The sequence below is a fragment of the Mytilus edulis genome, chromosome 6, assembly GCF_963676685.1.
Source record: "Mytilus edulis chromosome 6, xbMytEdul2.2, whole genome shotgun sequence".
Taxonomy (NCBI): Eukaryota; Metazoa; Mollusca; class Bivalvia; order Mytilida; family Mytilidae; genus Mytilus; species Mytilus edulis.
Window position 1 is genome coordinate 35,348,691 of NC_092349.1, and position 12,946 is coordinate 35,361,636.

A 12,946-nucleotide genomic window follows, 5' to 3' on the forward strand; every position below is an offset into this window, starting at 1 on the left:
ATAATTGTGTGTTAAAATATAAAGAACAAAGAATAACCACGATAACAGTGTGGTAAAATATAAAGAAAAGAGAATAATGTCGTTCGAAAATGTAAAGAATAAAAAAAAATGTCACAAAAATTAAAGAATAAAGGAATGGAGGAACAGCAGACCCGCCATACAACAAATCATGTATCATTTATAAATCCATGTGCATAAAAGTCAGTAATATAAAAAACAAGTATAATTACATTTCACAACATGTTTAATTACTTTAATGTGCATCTCTGTCACAACATAAGAAAAACAAAATATAATTCTTATCAATTTTAAAAGTTTGGAATATAACAGAGTACAATTGTACACCAAGTATAATTTAACCTTGAGTTCGATAAGTTTGAAGTGTGATTGTCTCAGTTAACTAAGTCGTCCAAACTTTCCGTCACATTAATCACGTTTCAAATGTTGTCTGCGTTGTTTTTTTCTTTTTCGAAATCAGACATACCCGTGTGTATTCAACCTGTTTTCTTTGATGACATCACGTATAATATACACCTCTCTTGGACTAGTCTTTAGTTTTTTTACTATGGCTTCTCATGTGATTATTTAGTGAAACAGCTGAACGAAATGTATCTTCACATTTGCTACATGTAAATGGATTATCACCTGTATGTATTCGTCTATGATTCTGTAACGATCTATTAGAGCTAAATATGGTGTCACATATGTCACATGTGACTTTGTTTTCACCAGTATGCGTTTTCAAATGTTTTTGTAATCCGTCTTGTCGAAAGAATGATTTATTGCAAACACCGCAATTATATGGTTTTATGCCATCATGTTGACTCTTCATATGTGCTCGCATATTGGTGTTTGTATTAAAACCCGTGTTACATACAACACATTTATATAAACGTGTTTCACCAGTGTGTGTTCTTCTGTGGGTATCTAAAGTATCACTGTTACCAAATATTTTACCACATATGTTACAATCATGGAGTTGGTCACCAGTATGTATTTTCATGTGTCCATACAGTTTCGCATTACTGGTAAAACATTTGCCACATACGTTACATATGTTTGATTTCTCACGTGCACCTTTGTGTATTTGCATGTGCTTTTGAAGGTATTGTTTAGTGGCAAAACATTTTTTGCATACATTACACTCGAACAATTTTTCATCCGAATGTGTAATTGCGTGTCTTTTTAGGTCCCTACTCTTAGAAAATTCTCTACCACAAATGTTGCATTTATATGGTTTTTCACTAGTATGTATTTTCATGTGCTTCTTTAAGTCATTCTTTTCCCTAATTTTTATTCCACACATGCTGCATGTGTGAGGTTTTTCATCGGAATGGGTTCTCAAATGTACTTTTAAGTTTCCATAGTGTCTGAATTGTTTTCCACATAGATCACATTCATGAGGTTTATCCCCGGTATGTATAGCCATGTGTGAATTGAGATGATATTTACGCCTGAATGTTTTTTCACATAAATCACATTTGTACGGTTTTTTGTCAGAATGAATGTCCCTATGAATTTTTAGGTTCCCAGCTGTTGAACACTTTTGCCAACAAATCTCACATTCAAAGTTTTTTTCACCAGTATGTGTTTTCCTATGTCTATTTAAAACACCGATTCTATTAAAACCTTTACCACAAGTTTCACATTCATATGACGTGTCGCCTGTATGTGTTTTTCTATGATTCAACAAGTCACCACTCCATACAAATCCTTTCTCGCATACATCACATTTGTGACGAGAACCTGTATGCTTTGTCATATGTTTTAAAAAATTGTATTGCCAACAAAAACCTTGACTACAAATCTCACATTTATAAGGTTTTTCGCCTGTATGTATTCTTTCGTGTTTCTGTAAATCACCAAGGCGACGAAATGTTTTACAACAAACATTGCAATTAAAGGATCTTTCTTCAGAATGGATTATCATATGACCCAATAAAACACTTTTGTAAGGGAAACCTTTACCACATACATTGCATTTATGAGCCTTTTCACCAGTGTGCATTTTAATGTGATTCTTCAAGTTACCAGTCTGAGAAAATGTTTTGCCGCAAGTTTCACATTTATAAGGTCTAGCCTTAGTGTATCTTTGAATGATTGTCTTCAAAAAATAATTTTTTGATATCAGCTCATTAGTTGTATTGGTTTGAATAGGTTTGTCTTCAAAACCGATTTTTAAAGCCTTGCCATTTTCATCTACATCTATATAACATGGTTTATCATTATCCATATCGGATTTGTCGACTTTGTAATGCTCTCCATTCCTTTCATTATCAATACTGTAAGTTGTTCCATCCATAACAAGTTTGATTTTATCCACTTCCGGTACAGGTATTTCGATCTTCTTGGTTGATTCAGCACTCTAGTTATTACTACACAAGCTGTGTTCTAGTCTTTCTAGACCTAAACATTAAAGAAAAGGAATGATGTTAATTTGACTTTTGATTTTTAATCAATGGTTATAATTGTCGTACTTAAAGAAGGGTGAAAGATACCAGAGGAAAAGTCACCGGCTTATAAATAAAAAATAAACTGACAAAATGGACAACGCCATGGCTAAAAATGAAAAAGACAAACAGACAAATAATAGTACACAAGAAACAACATAGAAAACTAAAGACTGGGCAACACGAACCTCACCAAAAACTGGGCGATGTGATCTCAGGTGATCCGGAAGGGTAAGAAGATCCGGCTTAATAATGAAAGCTAAAAGGAATGGAAAGCGATGTAGAGTGCGACATAAGCAAATGCAAAGATATTATAACGTGGTAGGCGTACGGTCAACAGTAGACAAGAAACTATACAACACATATAAAGCAAGATATCGATGGCCCCAAGATCGTTTCGAATCTAGAAAAGAAACGTCATGAACATTTTAACACGTTTATTGACAAATTGGCGAAAGATACCAGAGGGACAGTCGAACTCATAGATAAAAAAATAAACTGACAACACCATGGCTAAAAAAGACAAAGACACATAATAGTAAACACGGCGACACAACATAGAAAACTAAAGACTAAGTGAAATGTTTGCTTAATGTTCACTTTCTTGTCCAGATTACTAAAGTGAAGGTAAGCGTCTAAGGTGCGCGGAAACACCGGACTGTACCGTATCTATGATTCATTTTGTTTCTGTTTCAATAAACATGATAATTAAATGTACCAATTTTGAGTTCTTACACTTCCTTATATTCATTTCTACTCTATCCACAAAGATCATGTACCAAATATTTTCTTTTTTAATAGCTGGAAAACAATCAATAAACGCCAGATGCCCAAATAGGCCACCAACCTGATCTCTTTTGGAAGTTACTGGAGGACTAATTAACGCATACAAACAAACAACATAATCGTATATATTCTACGTCAACATAGAAATATTCAATATTATTTCTCTTTATCCTGCAATTTGGTGTTCTACTTTACAGACACAGCGGCCCTACAGATCGCTATGTTGTATAATTATGTATACTAAACAGATATATCGCGCTAAAGCTCCGCCCACTGCCGGACTGAGTATTGTATGAACCTGCGAGACCTCAGAATGTGTATTAAAGTCGCATTCAAATGACGTATTAATTGCGAATTTACAATTTCTTTTATACGTTCTGTTTGTTTTAAAACATTTCTTTAGAGCAATAAGATTCACACCAACTATAGATTGCTTCCGTGCTTCATACAAAATGTACTTTGGTCAACGCTTTTACATCCCAATAAAGTTACAAAAAGAAGCATTCAATTCTTAATTGCAATTCATTTTCATTATTATTATTTTAATTACATGCTCGTATCCAGAGTAAACTAAAAAGTGTGGTTGATTTCTATTGGTTAATCAGTAAGGATTCTCGGTGTTTTACATTTATATATAAGATAATTGATTAAAAGCTTTTCTTTTCTTCTCGGTAGTAATCAATAGTTGTTTAGATTAAAATATTTTTGAGTGCACCTTTATATACAAGTTTGTATCGAAGTACGCGGTTGGTTAAAGTTGTTATTTCTTCACCTGTAATTAGTATATAAAGGAGATATTTTATTAATTCGGCCGCTTGATCGTATAAAGCCGAGATCTGTATATTAAAGACATAATCGATATTTGATTTGAATAAAACCGCCGTTGTTTATCTTTATTATTAAGGGCTTACGGGTGTATTATACCCCGATGTCTGAATAAGACACTGCAACTTGGTTTGAATAAAACCGATATGCTTTATTTCTCAGGGTGATTCTTCGTTGCTTTATTTTGTCCGGTTTTAGTCCATAGCGTGTTCTAGTAAGAATTGAGTAATTTAAAGTAACTTTTATATTTCGGGGGTTTGAATTTAATATTTAATGAGATTACGATAAAGTGAAATAGTTTAGGGTATTTACGGTCAAATTCCATTTGTTTAGAAGCCGAAACTTAATATTCATTTTACATTTTTGATAAGAACTTTTACATTATTTTAAAATGTAATATTTTATGTGACTTTGATACTTTGTATTGTTATTGCAATTATCTACATCTGTTGATATTTTGAGAGACCTTATTAAATTATATAGACTTACTCATCTCGACCTCTTCAGCCAAGGAAACTCGGGGACCAGTGGTTCGAACCTTTATACGAGGTTAACAGTCGGTTTTTATACAATTTATAGTCGGAAATATCAAGTAGACTTGTGTTCGGGAATTAATTAATTTCCGAGCCATAAGATCAATTACGCTTGAGTTAATATAATTGTCCGATTACAAGTGTTTCAATTTGTAGTTAACTTATGGATAGTGAGGTCAATGTCAATTATCAGAAGAGAGTATTGATTTGTCGGTGTACTTATAGGTAAACAGGGGCGTAGCTACCCGGAGGCACGACAGCACGTGCATCCACGTCGTTTTCACAAATAAAAAAAATTAAAAAATTAAAAAATTAAAAAAAAAAGCAGAAGAGAGAGAGATGCGTTGGTCAATCGGAATCGGAGACTGTTGGTGTCTTTCCGTATATCCCGGATATTAGTTTGACAACCAAGTTACAAGTGTTGATGAAGCTGTTCATTCAGAAAACTTGAAGATCGTATAGCTCCGAAGTTGCGTGCACATTGATTCGGCATGCAAAAAAAGAAATCGCAAAATAAAAATTTATAAATTGAATGTTAATGGAAACACCTATGTTGTCACTTTTTTTAATTGATGAAATATCATTAAATAACGACATTTGGTTTCAAAATAAAAAAAAAATGGAGATTATGACAAAATCGGAATGTTACTTGTATTTTTTACAAGATTTTTACTTTTGAATTTGTAATACTCAGTCTAAGATATGTAGTTTTGGAGCACATTTTACAGTGAACAGTTCATCAGTTTGGAATGAGATGTACCAATCGACATTAGAATTGTCAGATCCCTTCGATATCGTTGAAAATATGCCGAGGCGATGTGGTTGACAGACTACCGGAGCCAATCACCCTGCAACCACGCCAAAACAGTATTGGAAAGTCTCATTATTTTTTGCGTTCATAGACCATATGATAAGTCAACTGGAGAGTGGAGTCGCGTCAACTTATCAGAAAATCGCTTCTTTGTGCTGTATCTGCTTCATCGTGTTGTAGGAAATACCACAAACGAACAAATCTCAATATTGTCTGAAACATACGAAACTGACCTAGCATGTAATTTTGACGAATTTAATTGGGAGGTCGCTCGATGCCGAACACGAACGCTGGTTTATAACATCTCGCGAGTGCTACCATGCCATGATGGCCCTGAGATCTATCAGTCACGGTACTACGTATGTAATTGAAAACAAATGTACGATCAACAATGAACAACGAAAGATACATAGCATTACTGCATATTCATCGGGATTTCAGTGTGAATGATGACAAAGTAATAGAGAAGTTTTGGACAATTTTGAGTAAATTCTGTATCACAAATATGTGTTGTTTATGTATTACTATATTCAGAAGATTTATTAATAGTTTTACATTCATAAATTTGTATCTACATATAGCTCCTCTAGGATCTTTTAACCGTCCTATGACCAAAAACCGAAAGAAAAAAAAATCTGCATAATAGGGTCCCAAATTGGCAGTACTTGCTTCCACATCGTTTCTTTCTAGCTACGCCCCTGGGTAAAGGTGGGTTCTAAGAGGAGACAAACGTATTCACGGTATTGTTTTTATACACACGATAAAAAGGAACTCATCATTACATGTACAATGTAGCTTTAGAGGCTGAGTTAACATTATAGCTGAATTTAACAAATACACACACAGATAGTAAAAGAAAGATATGGGGCCCTGTTGTAAAACGTCCAAGGCTGAGAGAAAAGAATATTGCATTTTTTTTTAAAAGATTTTTTTTATTTTTTTTATTATTGAAACTTAAAGCTCGTACATAGAGTTTATTTAAGAATATATATAATTTCAAAATGGCAGAAGGGGGCAAACATATTAGTTCTGAAGATTACATACCCGTTGAAATGGCAAATAATAGAGTCATGAGCTTTATCATGTTTATTAGTGATATTGAAAGAGATTTGGAGGTTATGAGACACAAGACATTTACAGATTATGAGGATCATAGAGGTCTGTCTAATCCTGGTCTTGGTGCAAGTCGATTTTTAATAGGTTCTACTGAGGGAGAAGGTTGATTCTGTGGATAGATCTGATTGTAATAAGTTATAGGTTCATTTGAATTATATTCACGGGAGGGGGATAAGCATAAAAGTAGTACCCGAATGATAACTTGCGATCCGACTTTCGCGTCAAAAGAGATATCAGTCGCGATTCGAATGTTAAATTTAACTAAGAGCATGGTTACTCGACGGATTGTTCTGACTCGAGTAATCCCCGTCCGCGAATAAGACAAGGAAGAGAATACGAAGAAATTCCTCAAAATAGGCGTGAATTAAGGGTTGCATGCTTACAACCTGCCCAGTCGCGAGGAGGCGTGACCCGAGGTATACGGTTGGAATGTACAACCGATTATATAATCCTCCAACAACTGTTATCCCTAATATCATTACTGTATCGTACGTATTACTACACGGGCCTCAAGGGATTTCAAATCGAAAATAAATGCAAAACAAGTTTTTTTGTGTCTTTCAAAACACAGATAATATACAGAATTAATTGCAGCCAGTCAGGATAAAGACAATAGTTATCAAAGGTACCAGGATTATAATTTACGGTACGCCAGACGAGCGTTTCGTCTACACAAAACTCATCAGTGACGCTCAAAATAATAACAGTAACTGTTAATCGTGTTTTTAAATATCAGCTGTATTTGTACTCGGCTCGAAACAGCTCGCATACACCTTGCTGCCTCTGATATCTGCGACATCATTTTCTTTTATTTTCCGAATATAAAGAATTTCAAACATGTACCAAGCTATCAGGTGCTCTCGCTTGCTTAAAGCGCACGTTAAATAAACTGAGAAATTCTTTTTAGAAAATTTTTTATGACTTCAAAGAAGAAAATTCTAGATTTTTTTTTTATAGTACGGATAAAGTAGTTTTGATGATGAACATAATTAACATTTGTAAAAATCCAGTTTTATCGGGCTTTCTGATTGGTCCCCGTTGGGTGACGTTAAACTCTGGTTCATCTTCTTCTGACCGGCCAAACCCGAATCCACGGCGTTGACGCCTGCCATTTTTCAAATCAAGCACTCTGGCACTATGACGTAATGCTTATTATTACGTAACGTAAACATTCCGTTGGCCTTTGGGCCTCAGCGTGGCACTCAACGGTAGTGTTTTTGAATAGGCCGGATAGGCCCTATGGCAGAGAAAAGGTTAAAGACAATAAACAGTTATAATTGTCTATGTATATATAGGTGCATGCCATACTTATTTAGTTGCTTTCTTCGTGATAACAAACAATAATAGAAACAAATTGCATGCACACATTATTATGGCATAGAATGAAATATATATGAAAGTAAATGTTTACCTTTTGCTTTAGATGTAAACAGTTTTACTTTGCTTGTATATGTATCAGATGATGTGGCATGCTTCTTTGATAAAACAACGGGAGATAATCCAATTTATTTTACTATGGTACGCAAAATGGTAAGTTGCGGAAATGAAAGTGGAAGAAAGTTAATTATTAAAGATTAGAAAATAAAACGTAGAATAACCTCCCATTACCTAAACATTGAAATTGAAAGATATTGTCTTAGATATAAATGAAAAGAAAATGTAACTTAGAACTGTAAAAATTATGTTGTTCAAAGATAAAATTCATTTTTCAAGTTTAATGCCCATACATGCTAATTAAACAACTACATGTACATACACCATATATTATATTTAAGACCTTTACCGTCAGGCGTCAAACGGTCGTTTTCAGCTACCGCCAAAAACGGTTAGCGTCAAATCGGTTGAAATTTTACCGTGATTCGTCAAAATATCCTTACTCTAGAAACGGCTAAAACTATTTTTCATAAATCTGAATCATAGGTCATGTATACATACAAAGGTCTGGATATGGATGAATAAATAGAGAATAATAGACCTACAAAAAGTTAGAGAATAATGGGGTGTTAAGATATATACTAGAATAAAGAATAACAATACTAGAATAAAGAATAACAAAAATATATACTAGAATAAAGAATAACAATGTGCTAAAATACAAAGAAAAGAGACCATTGGCGGGCTAACACATAAAGGAAAGAAAATAATTGGTCCCGAAAATTAAACAAATAAAGAAAAAATACACAAAAGTTAAATAATAAAGGAATGGAGTGAGAGCAGACCCGTCATACACCAAATTCAATGTATCATTTATAACTCCATGTGCATAAAATTCAGTAATATAAAAAAAAGTTATAACTTTCACAACGTATTTAATAACTTTTGTGTGCCTCTCTGTCACAACATAACAAAACAAAATATAATTCTTGTATGCAATTTGGAATAACAAAACATATATATAGTACATCAATTATAAGTAATAAAATTAACCTAAAGTTTGAAGGGTGATTGACTCCATTAATTAAGTTGTTCAAACTTTTTTTATCACATAAATCCTGTTTCAGATGTTGTCTTCATTGCTTATTATCTTAAAAAAAATCAGACATACCCGTGTGTACTCAACGTTTTGTTTTCTTTGATGACATCCTGAATAATATAAATCACTTTAGTCATTTCATGTAATTATTCAGTGAAACAGCTGAACGAAACGTATCTTCACATTTGCTACATATAACTGGATTTTCACCTGTATGTATTCTCCACGGGGGGGGGGGGGGGGGGGGGGGGGGTTTCAACATGGAGTTTTGGGTACAGATGTGCTGCTGGGAGATAAAAAAAACCCATTCATATTTTGTAGTCTTGTAAAATCCTGACCCATAAACATATTGTATGGCAAAATCATTACCCATTCAAATATTCCTCAGTTGTCCAGCATTTATACAAAAATGCAAATTATTGACCCATTGACATAATCCTGGTGAAATCGCGATCGCAACCCATTAATATATATATGATGTGTCAAAAAAGATCCCATTCCAGCGGTACATCTGTAAATCTTCATATAGGAAGAGACCCCACCCCGTGGTATTCTCCTGTGATTCTGTAATGATCTATATGTATTAGAGCAAAATATTTTGTCACATACATCATGTACATCACATGTTACTTTGTTTTTACAATTTTGCGTTTTCAAATGTTTTTGTAATCCGTCATGTCGAAAGAATGATTTATTGCAAACACTGCAATTATACGTTTTTGCTTGTTTGCCAACATGTAGACTTTTCATGTGTGCTCGAATGTTGGTGTTTGTATTAAATACCGTGTGACACACAATAAATTTAAGTACACGTGTTTCACCAGTATGTGTTCTCATGTGTGTATCTAAATCACCAAATAATTTACCACATACAATGTACGTTACAATCATGTACTTATAGTCACCAGTATATATTTTCGTGTCCCCATACAGTTTCACATTAATGGTAAAACATTTCCCATAAGCGTCTCATATGTATGATTACTCGTCTCTGTGTGTTTGCATGTGATTCTGAACATTTTGTTTACTGGCAAAAAACTTTTCTTGCATACATTACACTCAAACATTTGTTTTTCATTTGTATGTGTTTTTGAGTGTCTTTTTAAGGTCCCACTGTCAGAGAATTTTTTTCCACATAAATTGCATTCATATGGCTTTTCACAAGTATGTATTCTCATATGCGTCTTCAAATTGTGCTTTTGTGCAACTTTTATTCCACATATCGTCGCTGGGCTTCTAAAATGTCGTATATGACTTTTTTGGCTAAAAATACTTTTTGACACCAATGGTCTGAGCGGGAGGAAATCTTTGGTATTACAAAATAGCATACAATAATACATATTACAAAATTTCCAATGTCAGTTGTTTGTAAAGTTTGCTTCCAAAATGTTGTATGAAAACTTGAAAATCGTTGTAGAATGGCTTTGGGAAAAAATAATTGTACATTTCTTTATTTCTGTGAAAATAATTTAAGTTCTTGGATTATCCAGAAATGTCAAAGTTTTTATTTACTGCTATTTACAAAAAATGTTCAAGTTTACATACGACATTTGGGAAGCATGCATTTTGCCAAAATTTTCAAAGCCTATTTTTGAGAAATTTTTTTCTTGAAAAAATTGTACTTTACAACCTTTTAGAAGCCCAGCGACGATATGTTGCATGTGTAAGGCTTTTCATTAGAATGGGTTCTCATATGAACCTTAAAGTTTCCATTGCGGCTGAATTTTTTTCCAGATAAGTTACACGCATAAGGTTTTTCACCTGTATGTGTCGCCACGTGTAAACTAAGGTGTTCTTTTCGCCTGAATGATTTTTCACATATATCACATTTGAACGTTTTTTTGTCAGAATGAGTGTCCCGGTGTAACTTTAGGTCCCAAGCTGTGGTATATCTGTTCCGACAAATCTCACAATAAAAGTGTTTTTCACCAGTATGTGTTTTCCTATGTCTATTTAATACACTTGTTCTATTAAAACCGTTACCACAAATTTCACATTCATATGACGTATCACCTGTATGAATTTTTCTGTGTATTATCAAGTCTTCACTCCATACAAATACTTTCTCACATATATCACATTTGTGACGAGGATCTGTATGCTTCAACATATGTTTGAACAAATTGTTTTGCCGAAAAAAATCTTGACTACAAATTTCACATTTATAAGGTTTTTCGTCTGTGTGTATTCTTTCGTGTTTCTGTAAATCACCAAGGCAACGAAATGTTTTACAACAAACATTGCAATTAAAGGACCTTTCTTCAGAATGAATTATCATGTGACCTAACAAAACACTTTTATAAGGAAACCCTTTACCACATGTATTGCATTTATGAGCCTTTTCACCTGTGTGCATTTTAATGTGATTCTTTAAGTAACAAGTCTGCGAAAATGTTTTTCCACAAGTTTCACATTCATAAGGTCTAACCTTAGTGTGTTTTTGATCGATTGTCTTCAAAAGATCCCTTTTTAACAATAGCTCATTAGTTGTATTGGTTTGAATAGGTTTGTCTTTCAAATCGATTTTTAAAGCCTTGACATTTTCATTTACATCGATATAACATGGTTTACCATTATCCATATCGGATTTGTAATTCTCTTCATTCCGCTCTTCGTTCGTTTCAATATCAACACTGTAATTTGTTCCATCCATAGCTAATTTGATTGTTTCCACCTCCGGTACAGTTATTTCAAACTTCTTACAAGCTAAAATGAATGGGAAGTGATGTAATTTAAAGTAGACCTAAATTGGAGTGCGACACAAGCAAATACAAGAATAGCTAGCATAGTGTGGTAAGCGTACAGTCAATGATATCAATAAGTAAGGGAATTTATCGCTATTTTACGAAATTTTCCTTCGATCTTATTGTCTGATAATTTTCTTTCTCAGCTCAGTCGAGTGACATGAACATTATCGCTAGAAACTAAGGGAGCACGTGCCCTTGTTAATGAAATTAACATGAAATAAAAAAACGTCTTCGAAGTAATATAGCGATAAACATATTATCATTGGTAATCTCAACTCGATTGCATTTTTCACTTTCGCTGTACCAGCTCAAACGAGAAAAATTAATCTCGATGAGATGACCAATCTATAATTACAACACATGAAAAGCAAGATATCAATGGTCGCAAGATCGTTTCGAGTCTAGAAAAAATAACATCCTGAACATTTTAACACGTTTATTGACAAGACTGCTAACTAGATATAAAAAGATGTGGTATGAGTGCCAATTGCAATGAGACAACTATCCATCCATGGCACAATTTATGAAAGTAAACCATTATAAGTCAAAGTACGGTCTTTAATACGCAGCCTTTGCTAATACCTAACAGTAAGCTATACAGCGTCTCTAAAATTGAAATGGGAAAACCACAGTCTAATCTATATAAACTAGAGGCTCTCAAGAGCCTGTATCGCTCACCTGATTCTACTTGGGTTTTTGAAATCATATAAAAAAATATAAAATTTGGCTAAAAATGACAACACAACCTCATTTATAAGGAAAGGAACATGTTTAATTTCATTCAAAAGTCCCCCACTGGCGGCCATCTTGGATGACGGATCGGCTACAAAGTAACAACACTTGGTCAGCACCTCATAAGGAACATTCATGCCATGTTTGGTTTTATTCCATTCAGTGGTTCTCTAAAAGAAGTCATTTGTATGCATTTCCCATAGGGTCCTATGTTAACCTAAGTCCCCTGCTGGCGGCCATCTTGGATGATGGATCGGCTACAAAGTAACAACACTTGGTCAGCACCTCATAAGGAACATTCATGCAATGTTTGGTTTTATTACATTCAGTGGTTCTCTAAAAGAAGTCATTTGTATGCATTTCCCATAGGGTCCTATGTTAAACTAACTAAGTCCCCCGCTGGCGGCAATCTTGGATAATGGATCGGCTACAAAGTAACAACACTTGGTCAGCACCACATTAGGAACATTCAT

The 12,946-nt window shown here is 33.9% G+C and overlaps 1 protein-coding gene across 1 annotated transcript; it reads right to left on the reverse strand.

Moving 5' to 3' along the window:
* Positions 1-226: 226 nt before the first annotated feature.
* Positions 227-8,028, reverse strand: LOC139527580 (zinc finger protein 836-like). Its single transcript, XM_071323094.1, has 2 exons — positions 7,933-8,028; positions 227-2,406 (listed from the first exon to the last, which is right to left on the reverse strand). The coding sequence occupies exon 2, from the start codon at positions 2,300-2,302 to the stop codon at positions 545-547; it is 1,758 nt and encodes a 585-aa protein (XP_071179195.1). The 5' UTR covers positions 2,303-2,406; positions 7,933-8,028; the 3' UTR covers positions 227-544.
* Between the last annotated feature and the right edge of the window lie 4,918 nt (positions 8,029-12,946).

What these genes read in the sequence shown, in the direction of transcription:
- LOC139527580 (XM_071323094.1), bottom strand. Translation starts at nt 2,302, where the DNA reads ATGGATGGAACAACTTACAGTATTGATAATGAAAGGAATGGAGAGCAT.